The sequence below is a fragment of the Procambarus clarkii genome, chromosome 59 (genome assembly GCF_040958095.1).
Source record: "Procambarus clarkii isolate CNS0578487 chromosome 59, FALCON_Pclarkii_2.0, whole genome shotgun sequence".
Classification (NCBI taxonomy): domain Eukaryota; kingdom Metazoa; phylum Arthropoda; class Malacostraca; order Decapoda; family Cambaridae; genus Procambarus; species Procambarus clarkii.
The window spans coordinates 25552115-25566345 of NC_091208.1; the positions used below are offsets into that span (position 1 = coordinate 25552115).

The 14231-nt window shown below is 38.8% G+C and overlaps 1 protein-coding gene across 1 annotated transcript in view; it reads right to left on the bottom strand.

Annotated features, from left to right (window-relative positions):
• Window positions 1–1812: 1812 nt before the first annotated feature.
• The window catches only part of LOC123768273 (protein PIF-like), a 52396-nt gene continuing 39977 nt past the window's right edge, over window positions 1813–14231 (bottom strand). Inside the window, exon 2 of the mRNA XM_069307150.1 lies at window positions 1813–3000. Coding sequence (XP_069163251.1) covers window positions 1813–3000 — 1188 coding nt within the window. The remainder of the gene's footprint in view (window positions 3001–14231) is intronic.

Consider the following 14231-nt stretch of genomic DNA (forward strand, 5'->3'; position numbering starts at 1 on the left):
CATAACATAACATAACATATCATAACATAACATAACATAACATAACATAACATAACATAACATATCATAACATAACATAACATAACATATCATAACATAACATAACATAACATAACATAACATATCATAACATAACATATCATAACAAAACATAACATAACATAACATAACATAACATATCATAACATATCATAACATAACATAACATAACATAACATAACATATCATAACATAACATAACATAACATAACATATCATAACATATCATAACATAACATAACATAACATAACATATCATAACATAACATAACATATCATATCATAACATAACATAACATAACATAACATATCATAACATATCATAACATAACATAACATAACATAACATAACATATCATAACATATCATAACATAACATAACATAACATAACATAACATAACATAACATATCATAACATAACATAACATAACATATCATATCATAACATAACATAACATAACATAACATAACATAACATATCATAACATAACATAACATAACATAACATAACATAACATATCATAACATAACATAACATAACATAACATAACATAACATCGTGTTCTCTTATATTTCTTCCCATCCAATTGGCCTCAAACGTGAGCCTTGACAAGATAGATAAATATTATAACGGGAAAATACTTTATGTATAAACCAACCTCTGTTGTGGTACACCATGACACAGGACGCACAATGGCCTTGTTATGATGACGCAACTGACGCAAACAAAAATGGGTTCGATGAACATTGTAAATGTGTGTGGATAATACAATTGTAAACGATAAAGTTATGTTCAATGTATTGTCCTTTGAGGCCTGACCATCCAGTGATCATTAATTGTTCTACTGTTATTTTTATTTTTGTATTTTGTATAGTACAGTGGCGTTCTTTTAGGATGTTTGGCTGGCAATACAATATATTGTAATTTGGCAAATTAATGAATAATTTATAAGTATATTAATGAGAATATGTGAGCATACGCACCTGCGTATACTGCATCTTAACACTACATCATTTATGCTAGGTGTATATGGGTATAGATCAAAATGCCTGTATGATGCTTAAAAGCATTGAATATGTACGTTGCTGTTGGGCTAACGAGTCTGGGAGTTAGACGTGACGACTAACGAGTTAGTCGTCACTAGCTAACTAACTAGTCACTAACTGTCACTAACTATTCTAACTGAATCTGTCACTAACGGGCTTAGTGTAGATTCTGTGACGCCGCTATAACAGGGCGTATAATGAACGGTTGTTACAGCGGTGCAATGTTATGTCCAATATTGTCCGTTGTTTTGGGACGTGTACAGGTACTCACCTATTTGTGCTTGGAGGGGTTGGGCTCTGGCTGTTTGGTCCCGCCTCTCAACCGTCAATCAACAGGTGTACAGATTCCTGAGCCTATTGGGCTCTATCATATCTACACTTGAAGCTGTGTATGGAGTCAGCCTCCACCACATCACTGCCTAATGCATTCCATTTATTAACTACTCTGACACTGAAAAAGTTCTTTCTAATATCTCTGTGGCTCATTTGGGCACTCAATTTCCACCTGTGTCTCCTAGTGCGTGTCTTTTGGGTTAGTCTGTCTTTATCTTCCCTATCAATTCCTTTCACTAATATTGTGTTATACACTAAACAATTTAGAAGTTAAATCTGTCAGGTTGGAGGTGATGTTGCTATGTTGATGAAGTGTGCCAGTGGTCGTCACGCTGGTCGTCACGCTGGTCGTCACACTGGTCGTCACGCTGGTCGTCACGCTGGTCGTCACACTAGTCGTCACGCTGGTCGTCACGCTGGTCGTCACGCTGGTCGTCACGCTGGTCGACACGCTGGTCGTCACGCTGGTCGTCACACTGGTCGTCACGCTGGTCGTCACGCTGGTCGTCACACTGGTCGTCACGCTGGTCGTCACGCTGGTCGTCATGCTGGTCGTCACGCTGGTCGTCACGCTGGTCGACACGCTGGTCGTCATGCTGGTCGTCACGCTGGTCGTCACGCTGGTCGTTATGCTGGTCGTCACGCTGGTTGTCACGCGGGTCGACACGCTGGTCGTCATGTTGGTCGTCACGCTGGTCGTTATGCTGGTCGTTATGCTGGTCGTCACGCTGGTTGTCACGCGGGTCGTCACGCTGGTTGTCACGCGGGTCGTCACGCTGGTCGTCATGTTGGTCGTCACGCTGGTCGTCACACTGGTCGTCACGCTGGTTGTTACACTGGTCGTCACACTGGTCGTTACACTGGTTGTTACACTGGTCGTTACACTGGTCGTCACGCTGGTCGTTACACTGGTCGTTACACTGGTCGTTACACTGGTCGTCACGCTGGTCGTTACACTGGTCGTCACACTGGTCGTCTCGCGGGTCGTTACACTGGTCGTTACACTGGTCGTCACGCTGGTCGTCTCGCGGGTCGTTACACTGGTCGTTACACTGGTCGTCACGCGGGTCGTCACGCTGGTCGTTACACTGGTCGTCACGCGGGTCGTCACGCTGGTCGTCACGCTGGTCGTTACACTGGTCGTCACGCTGGTCGTTACACTGGTCGTCACGCTGGTCGTTACACTGGTCGTCACGCGGGTCGTCACGCTGGTCGTCACGCTGGTCGTTACACTGGTCGTCACGCTGGTCGTTACACTGGTCGTCACGCGGGTCGTCACGCTGGTCGTCACGCTGGTTGTCACGCGGGTCAACACGCGGGTTGTTACGCGGGTCAACACGCGGGTCGTCACGCTGGTTGTTACGCGGGTTGTTACGCTGGTCGTCACGCGGGTCGTTACACTGGTCATCTCGCGGGTCGTTACACTTGTCGTCACACTGGTCGTTACACTGGTCGTCACGCTGGTCGTCACGCGGGTCGTTACACTGGTCATCTCGCGGGTCGTTACACTTGTCGTCACGCGGGTCGTCACGCGGGTTGTTACACGGGTCAACACGCTGGTCTTCACGCTGGTCGTTACACTGGTCGTCACACAGGAAGTAATCAGTGTGCTGTCACCTCCATGTCAGTCATCAAAATTGATATGAAGAAACCTGGGGAAATCCTCGTACTTTTTCATTCCCCGCCTCCTATCTGACCTGCCAGGTGGACAGGTACACTGATGGTACACTGGGTGGTACACTGAGTGGTGCACTGGGTATACCGATGGTACACTTTGTAATACTGGTGGTACACAGGGTGGTTCACTGGGTGGTACGCTGGATGGTACACGGGGTGGTACATATTGTGGTATTGGTGTGTGAATTATGGAGTCTTTATACATTAGGGAGCTGTGGCCTCTGTTAAACAATAACGCGTCATCTGGCCAATTGTATACTATGTCAAATGTCACCAAGTGTTTGACCCGCCTCTGTTTTATGAACGCGTTATTATATTCTTTAATTGTTTAGTTTCCCTTGATTTGTGTTTTGGTGCTCTTTTTTGAAATAGGATGGGTTTCATAATTTTCTTTTTTATTGTGATTCTGACAATACCAGTTACGTGTCTATTATTTTATAATATTTTTGTTTTGTTTTTATGATGTGTGACATTGGTAATGCGATAACAATTGATTTGTTCTTGCATAGAATCTTTGAAACTTTAGGATTTTTATTTTTTTTTATTTAGACCTTTTTTGTCAATGTTGTAAGTTATAAAATCTTTTTATTGATTGATTATTGCGTAAGGTGGCTTTAGATTTTTTCCTCTCCGTATTTTCTTTATTTAATAACTAATGTCGTTTTTGTCTCTTAAGAATGCAATCACGTTTTCAGCAAAAGTTATTTGTTAACTTTAATTAAGTTTTACCGTATTTTAGAACTGGTGATGAAAACTAATGAGTATTCGAATTGTTGTGGATTTTAATTGAAAAATAAATATTTTAATTAAACAATACGTTAGTATCGTCAATCGTATTTGATATATATATATATATATATATATATATATATATATATATATATATATATATATATATATATATATATATATATATATATATATATATATATGTTGTACCTAGTAGCCAGAACGCACTTTTTGGCCTACTATGCAAGGCCCGATTTGCCTAATAAGCCAAGTTTTCCTGAATTAATATATTTTCTCTAATTTTTTTCTTATGAAATGATAAAGCTACCCTTTTCACTATGTATGAGGTCAATTTTTTTTTATTGGAGTTAAAATTAACGTAGATATATGACCGAACCTAACCAACCCTACCTAACCTAACCTAACCTATATATATAGGTAAGGTTAGGTTAGGTAGCCAAAAAAAGCTAGGTTAGGTTAGGTAGACGAAAAAACATTAATTCATGAAAACTTGGCTTATTAGGCAAATCGGGCCTTGCATAGTAGGCTGAGAAGTGAGTTCTGGCTACTAGGTACGACATATATATATATATATATATATATATATATATATATATATATATATATATATATATATATATATATATATATATATATATATATATAACTGAAAACTCACACCCCAGAAGTGACTCGAACCCATACTCCCAGGAGCAATGCAACTGGTATGTACAAGACGCCTTAATCCACTTGACCATCATGACCGGACAAAATGAGGTGATAGCCGAAGCTATTTGAACCACCCCACCGCCGGCACTCGGATGGTAATCTTGGGCATAGCATTTTACCAAATCACCTCATTCTTTGGGGCACACGTGAGGAACACAAATGCGAACAAGCCTGAATGGTCCCCAGGACAATATGCAACTGAAAACTCACACCCCAGAAGTGACTCGAACCCATACTCCCAGGAGCAATGCAACTGGTATGTACAAGACGCCTTAATCCACTTGACCATCATGACCGGACAAAATGAGGTGATAGCCGAAGCTATTTGAACCACCCCACCGCCGGCACTCGGATGGTAATCTTGGGCATAGCATTTTACCAAATCACCTCATTCTTTGGGGCACACGTGAGGAACACAAATGCGAACAAGCCTGAATGGTCCCCAGGACAATATGCAACTGAAAACTCACACCCCAGAAGTGACTCGAACCCATACTCCCAGGAGCAATGCAACTGGTATGTACAAGACGCCTTAATCCACTTGACCATCATGACCGGACAAAATGAGGTGATAGCCGAAGCTATTTGAACCACCCCACCGCCGGCACTCGGATGGTAATCTTGGGCATAGCATTTTACCAAATCACCTCATTCTTTGGGGCGACAAGATTAAGGCGTCTTGTACATACCAGTTGCATTGCTCCTGGGAGTATGGGTTCGAGTCACTTCTGGGGTGTGAGTTTTCAGTTGCATATTGTCCTGGGGACCATTCAGGCTTGTTCGCATTTGTGTTCCTCACGTGTGCCCCAAAGAATGAGGTGATTTGGTAAAATGCTATGCCCAAGATTACCATCCGAGTGCCGGCGGTGGGGTGGTTCAAATAGCTTCGGCTATCACCTCATTTTGTCCGGTCATGATGGTCAAGTGGATTAAGGCGTCTTGTACATACCAGTTGCATTGCTCCTGGGAGTATGGGTTCGAGTCACTTCTGGGGTGTGAGTTTTCAGTTGCATATTGTCCTGGGGACCATTCAGGCTTGTTCTCATATATATATATATATATATATTATTAAATATGCCCGAAAAAGTAAGATTAATCATTCTAACACGAATTTTTTCGATCTTTCGTACGTTTCTTTTCACTGTTGGTGGTAATTCAAAAATCAATTCTCCAAAATTCATTTTTATTTCTAGTCTGATGCGACACTTGAGCGCGTTTCGTAAAACGTATTACATTTTCAAAGACTTTAGTTTACACATACACAACTGAATAGAACTTACACATCTTCGATTTGTTTATATCTACATTTGAGTGAGGTGGTATTAATAGGGTATTAAATTCCTAAACACAAGACAGAACACTAAACAATGGGTATTGGATGGAAGTGATTGTAGAAAGCCTATTGGTCCATATTTCTTGATGCTTCTATATTGGAGCGGAGTCTTGAGGTGGGTAGAATATAGTTGTGCATTAATTGGCTGTTGATTGCTGGTGTTGACTTCTTAATGTGTAGTGCCTCGCAAACGTCAAGCCGCCTGCTATCGCTGTATCTATCGATGATTTCTGTGTTGTTTACTAGGATTTCTCTGGCGATGGTTTGGTTGTGGGAAGAGATTATATGTTCCTTAATGGAGCCCTGTTGCTTATGCATCGTTAAACGCCTAGACAGAGATGTTGTTGTCTTGCCTATATACTGGGTTTTTTGGAGCTTACAGTCCCCAAAAGGGCATTTGTAGGCATAGACGACGTTAGTCTCTTTTAAAGCGTTCTGTTTTGTGTCTGGAGAGTTTCTCATGAGTAGGCTGGCCGTTTTTCTGGTTTTATAGTAAATCGTCAGTTGTATCCTCTGATTTTTGTCTGTAGGGATAACGTTTCTATTAACAATATCTTTCAGGACCCTTTCCTCCGTTTTATGAGCTGTGGAAAAGAAGTTCCTGTAAAATAGTCTAATAGGGGGTATAGGTGTTGTGTTAGTTGTCTCTTCAGTGTGGTTGCATGGCGTTTCACTTTCCTTCTTATGATGTCTTCGACGAAACCATTGGAGAAGCCGTTGTTGATTAGGACCTGCCTTACCCTACAGAGTTCTTCGTCGACTTGCTTCCATTCTGAGCTGTGGCTGAGAGCACGGTCGACATAAGCGTTAACAACACTCCTCTTGTACCTGTCTGGGCAGTCGCTGTTGGCATTTAGGCACATTCCTATGTTCGTTTCCTTATATATATAAAAGAGTATATATATATATATATATATATATATATATATATATATATATATATATATATATATATATATATATATACTCTTTTATATATATATATATACTTTTTTTGTGTCCTCTTAATGTTAATTTTTTGTATAAAATCAGATATGTAACTGTATAACCTTGCATAATAAAGTGTACACCATAAAAAAGGGGGGTGGTAGGAGAAGTGAACACTCTTACGTATTCAGAGTTAAATGGCAAGTTTTTCCCTGAATGCTCTGTGTTCCCTTCTCTGAGGCTGTGGGTCCCTATAATTGCATCAGTGGTGGTACCCCCTATATATATATATATATATATATATATATATATATATATATATATATATATATATATATATATATATATATATATATATATATATATATATATATTGTGACGGTAAAGTGTTGGAGTGTTGATGTTCGGCAGTCCTCCAATGGCAGGTGTCAATGCCTGGTCACACTTACAAAAAAAAAAGAGACTGCTTGCCTGTTTGTCTGTGGTAAGGTAATGGGAAGACATGCAAAACACAAAATATAAACAATGAAATTTTAATTACTTTAGAAAACAAGATATGAACAAAGACAATCCCTTGGCTTACGTAAAATTCAAAACAAGTCAACAAACAAAACAACATGAATAATTACTAGATATGAAAATTTACTCTAAAATAAAATGAAGTGCAAGACAATAATAATAATAATCAGGGGCTGAGAATACTGGCTAAACCTGCCGCCTCCCTTAGTACACGACAACCAGGGCTTAGTCTACCAGAGAGAGATGTCAACTTCTAAGAGCACAGAGATATTCTGAGGAATACGGCATGAGCTGGCCCAGACGTCGACTCAGGTAGGGGGCGTGAGTGCAGGTGCAGGTGCGGTCGGCGATACACCAGTCAATCAGGAGCAGGCAGGCGGAGAATGGGTAGTTTGCTCGTTGACGGCAGAGCCGGCGTGTCGGGTGGTGCAAGGTACGCTTTGCTTCCTGGGCAAAACGTTTGGCGATACTGGTGGACGTATCTTCATTATAGTATCTTGTACTTGTATGACATGAATGATATAGGGAAGAGCAGGCTCAATCTCTCTTGAAAGAGATTATCGTCACAATATATATATATATATATATATATATATATATATATATATATATATATATATATATATATATATATATATATATATATATATATATATATATATATATATATATATATATATATATATATGTCGTACTTAGTAGCCAGAACGCATTTCTCGGCCTACTGTGCAAGGCCCGATTTGCCTAATAAGCCAAGTTTTCCTGAATTTATATATTTTCTCTATTTTTTTCTTATGAAATGATAACGCTACCCATTTCATTATGTATGAGGTCAATTTGTTTTATTGGAGTTAAAATTAACGTAGATATATGACCGAACCTAACCAACCCTACCTAACCTAACCTAACCTATCTTTATAGGTTAGGTTAGGTTAGGTAGCCGAAAAAGTTAGGTTAGGTTAGGTTAGGTAGGTTAGGTAGTCGAAAAACAATTAATTCATGAAAACTTGGCTTATTAGGCAAATCGGGCTTTGCAGAGAAGTGCGTTCTGGCTACTAGGTACGACATATATATATATATATATATATATATATATATATATATATATATATATATATATATATATATATATATATATATATATATATATATATATATATATGACCGCATATTCTGTATTTATTATTTTCTGGTTTAGGGCTTCTATCCCTCTAACTATTTTCTTAGCATCAGGGCTTAATTGAAATAGGAGTTCTCCAAAACTCATTTTCGTACTTTTAAGGTGAAGAAAAGAAGTGATTTACTATAGAGTGTATTACACTTATTTGTATAATTTGCACGACGTTTCGAACCTCCATGGTTCATTCTCAAGTGAACAGATCTTACAATACTAGTTATATTTATACCCGCATTAGGTCAGGTGATGATACAATGAAGGTGAAAATATGGGGGGATACATAAGGGATAAATGTGAGGTGAAACATAGAGGCTGCAGAAGGCTTATTGGCCCATACGAGGCATCTCCTATCTAAACACAAAGATTAATCCAGTGTAATTGGCCTGTTATGTTGGACATTGTCTTCTGTGTTGGCATCGATATGTTCTTGTCTTGTCCTTACTCTCATGGTGGGTAGAGTAAATAGTTCCGTGATTTGGGTGTTCATGGTAGGTCGCTCTATTCTTATGTGAATTGCCAAAAGAATTTGTAATCTTCTTGAATCTTGGGTTTTGTCTATTATGCAAGTATTCTTGTTCAACATTTCTCTTGTTAGAGTAATGTCATGGGCTTGTCTCATGTGATTCCTAGGGGCACCAGATTGAAGATGGCATGTCAAACGCCTCGTCAGCTTGGTCGACGTCATACCTATGTACTTACATTGAAGGTTACATCCTTCGTGGGGGCAAGTGTACATGTATACAACGCTTGACTGCTGTAGAGGGTTCTCCGTCGGCTTCGGGCTGTTTTTGATAAGGAGTTCGGAAGTCTTCTTGGTTTTGTAGAATATTATCAGGTTTATGTTTTGGTTAGGAGTAGTGCTCTTTACTCCTTTACGGATTATTTCTTTCATTATTCTTTCCTCTTTTATATGTTCACTGTGCATGGTTGATTTGTAATATAATTTTATTGGGGGTGTTGTGGTTTCTGTTCTAGGTTCTGAATTATACCAACGGTCCAAATGTCTTCTTATAGCAGCGTTTATTTCCGCGTTGCTATATCCGTTGTTCACTAATACCTGAGTTACTCTTTCAAACTCTCTACTCACGTTGCTCCATTCAGAGCAGTGGGTAAGCGCTCGACGAATATAAGCATTGAGAACACTGGCTTTGTATCTTTGGGGGCACTCACTTCTACCGTTCAGGCATAATCCTATGTTGGTGGGCTTGGTATATACGTTGGTGCTTAAAGAGGTTCCTGTTTTTGTTATTAGTACATCCAAGAATGGCAGACTGTTATTTTCACTATTTTCATGTGTAAATCGGAGTACTGACTCTCTCTCTAGGTGTCTTTTTAGGTCAATTAGTTCATCTGAGTCTTTTACTATTACGAATATGTCATCTACATAACGGCAGTATACAGTTGGTTTTTGTCTGCTACTGAAGACCCTATCTTCGATGGTTCCCATATAAAAATTAGCAAATAAAACTCCTAAGGGGGAGCCCATTGCTACTCCGTCTATTTGTAAATACATGTCTCCTTGTGGACTGATGAAAGGGGCTTCCTTTGTACATGCTTCGAGAAGACTTTTCAAGTGTGGCTCAGGTATGTCTAATTTGGGGGTGCTCTCGTCTCTGTATACTCTGTCCAGTATCATTCCTATGGTTGTGTCGACTGGGACGTTGGTAAATAGGGATTCAACGTCCAGGGAAGCGATGATTCCATCGGGCTGGGTAGATTTGATCAATTCTAGGAAATCTGCTGATGATTGTAGACTAAACTTACTTGGAGTGTATGGAGTTAGGAGTTCATTGAGTTTCTTTGCCAGGTGATAAGTTGGGGTTGGTATTTGGCTGATTATAGGGCGTAGTAGGTTACCTGGTTTATGCGTCTTAACATTGCCGTAGGCATATCCTAAGCCATAGTCGCCTTGAAGTTTATTGAAATGCACACTACCTTTCTTTGCGTTGATTGCTGTAATTGTTTTGTTTACTTTCCGCTTAAGGTCTTCTACGGGGTTCCTCGTGATTCGTTGAAATTTGGAGTCGTCACTTGAGTCGTTACATGAACAAAATTAGCGACATCCTAAGTGACGACTCCAAATTTCAACGAATCACGAGGAACCCCGTAGAAGACCTTAAGCGGAAAGTAAACAAAACAATTACAGCAATCAACGCAAAGAAAGGTAGTGTGCATTTCAATAAACTTCAAGGCGACTATGGCTTAGGATATGCCTACGGCAATGTTAAGACGCATAAACCAGGTAACCTACTACGCCCTATAATCAGCCAAATACCAACCCCAACTTATCACCTGGCAAAGAAACTCAATGAACTCCTAACTCCATACACTCCAAGTAAGTTTAGTCTACAATCATCAGCAGATTTCCTAGAATTGATCAAATCTACCCAGCCCGATGGAATCATCGCTTCCCTGGACGTTGAATCCCTATTTACCAACGTCCCAGTCGACACAACCATAGGAATGATACTGGACAGAGTATACAGAGACGAGAGCACCCCCAAATTAGACATACCTGAGCCACACTTGAAAAGTCTTCTCGAAGCATGTACAAAGGAAGCCCCTTTCATCAGTCCACAAGGAGACATGTATTTACAAATAGACGGAGTAGCAATGGGCTCCCCCTTAGGAGTTTTATTTGCTAATTTTTATATGGGAACCATCGAAGATAGGGTCTTCAGTAGCAGACAAAAACCAACTGTATACTGCCGTTATGTAGATGACATATTCGTAATAGTAAAAGACTCAGATGAACTAATTGACCTAAAAAGACACCTAGAGAGAGAGTCAGTACTCCGATTTACACATGAAAATAGTGAAAATAACAGTCTGCCATTCTTGGATGTACTAATAACAAAAACAGGAACCTCTTTAAGCACCAACGTATATACCAAGCCCACCAACATAGGATTATGCCTGAACGGTAGAAGTGAGTGCCCCCAAAGATACAAAGCCAGTGTTCTCAATGCTTATATTCGTCGAGCGCTTACCCACTGCTCTGAATGGAGCAACGTGAGTAGAGAGTTTGAAAGAGTAACTCAGGTATTGGTGAACAACGGATATAGCAACGCGGAAATAAACGCTGCTATAAGAAGACATTTGGACCGTTGGTATAATTCAGAACCTAGAACAGAAACCACAACACCCCCAATAAAATTATATTACAAATCAACCATGCACAGTGAACATATAAAAGAGGAAAGAATAATGAAAGAAATAATCCGTAAAGGAGTAAAAAGCACTACTCCTAACCAAAACATAAACCTGATAATATTCTACAAAACCAAGAAGACTTCCGAACTCCTTATCAAAAACAGCCCGAAGCCGACGGAGAACCCTCTACAGCAGTCAAGCGTTGTATACATGTACACTTGCCCCCACGAAGGATGTAACCTTCAATGTAAGTACATAGGTATGACGTCGACCAAGCTGACGAGGCGTTTGACATGCCATCTTCAATCTGGTGCCCCTAGGAATCACATGAGACAAGCCCATGACATTACTCTAACAAGAGAAATGTTGAACAAGAATACTTGCATAATAGACAAAACCCAAGATTCAAGAAGATTACAAATTCTTGAGGCAATTCACATAAGAATAGAGCGACCTACCATGAACACCCAAATCACGGAACTATTTACTCTACCCACCATGAGAGTAAGGACAAGACAAGAACATATCGATGCCAACACAGAAGACAATGTCCAACATAACAGGCCAATTACACTGGATTAATCTTTGTGTTTAGATAGGAGATGCCTCGTATGGGCCAATAAGCCTTCTGCAGCCTCTATGTTTCACCTCACATTTATCCCTTATGTATCCCCCCATGTTTTCACCTTCATTGTATCATCACCTGACCTAATGCGGGTATAAATATAACTAGTATTGTAAGATCTGTTCACTTGAGAATTAACCATGGAGGTTCGAAACGTCGTGCAAATTATACAAATAAGTGTAATACACTCTATAGTAAATCACTTCTTTTCTTCACCTTAAAAGTACGAAAATGAGTTTTGGAGAACTCCTATTTCAATTAAGCCCTGATGCTAAGAAAATAGTTAGAGGGATAGAAGCCCTAAACCAGAAAATAATAAATACAGAATATGCGGTCATATTCAGTGAAACATGTTTGAAAGAAAACCTGCTGCCAGTATACACCAATATATATATATATATATATATATATATATATATATATATATATATATATATATATATATATATATATATATATATATATATATATATATATATGTTATGCCTGTTATATATATATATATATATATATATATATATATATATGTTGTACCTGTTATGCCAGTTGCTGGAAGGCTTCTGTGCTGGCTAGGGTTCGAGTCTCCTGGTGGGAAAGTGTTCTAAAGTTGTATATATATATATATATATATATATATAAGCAAGACTATACAAGACAAACACGAAATGAGCAAAAAAGAAAAATGAGGGTATTGCTTACAAGTACTCTCAGGTACATTGTAATTAATAATTTGCATTTTGAGACAGGCAAAGCCAGGAGTACAATGGAGTAAGGGAGTATGGCGAGGCTAGGCAACCTAGGTAATAATGAAAGCAAAGAAAAAAGTTGAATAATAAACATAGGCAAATTTAATCTAATGATTATTAACTATAAATAGTTTAGTTATGATCCTATAAATAATAAGAACTAAAGAAAATATTAATGCACTCAATAAATGAAGTCTAATAAATGACTAATATAAATTAAATTAAAACTTTATACCTTCCCTGATATCCTTAAAAAAACACGAGTAACGCCTATTCATAAAGGAGGCAATCCGGCAGATATAAACAATTAAAACCAAATATGAAATCTACCTATATTATCAAAAATATTTGAAAAAATTATTTACAAACAGCTCTACTCCTATCTCGTAAAATTAAAAGTCCCTGTCAGTTTGGCTTCTGCTCCCGAAAAGAGTACCAATGATGAAATTATTAGTCTGCTTGATATAATCGACTCAACCCTTGACAAAAATGAGTTTCCGATTGGACTCTTCATTGACGGGAGAAAGGCTTTTGATACTGTTAACCAGAACTACTCTTGCTTAAACTACAGCTTTATGCAATCTGAGGCATTGCCCTGAACTATATTCGCGCCTATCTTAGTGACAGACACCAGTATGTAGCCATCACTGATGTAACCTCTCCCACTCTACCATTAACCGTAGGAGTGCCACAGGGCAGCGTCCTGGGACCTCTCCTATTTCTTATATACACCAATGATCTGCCTAATGTCTCTAATATCTTTAAACCTATATTGTTTACTGACGATACTACCCTCATCTACTCAGACCCCAACCCACACACACATTAAATAATGTTGTAAATACTGAATTTAATAAAAAGTCCACTTATGGATGTAAACTGACAAATTCGCACTAAACATAAAAAAGACCTATTACATCTTATTTGGAAGCAAATCAACAAATGCCATTCAGCTTCAGATAGACAATGTTAACATCAGCAGTAAAATTGATGGAAAGTTTCTTGGCCTATACTTAGACAAAAGACTTACCTTCAGCACCCACATACAACACATAGCCAAGAGTGTCTAAAAAACGATTGGTATACTCTATAAAATCAGATATTATGTTTCAAGCTCTGCTCTTCTCTCACTATACTTTGTACTAATCTATCCCAATCTTAAATATGGTTTCTATACATGGGGTTCAACCATTGCA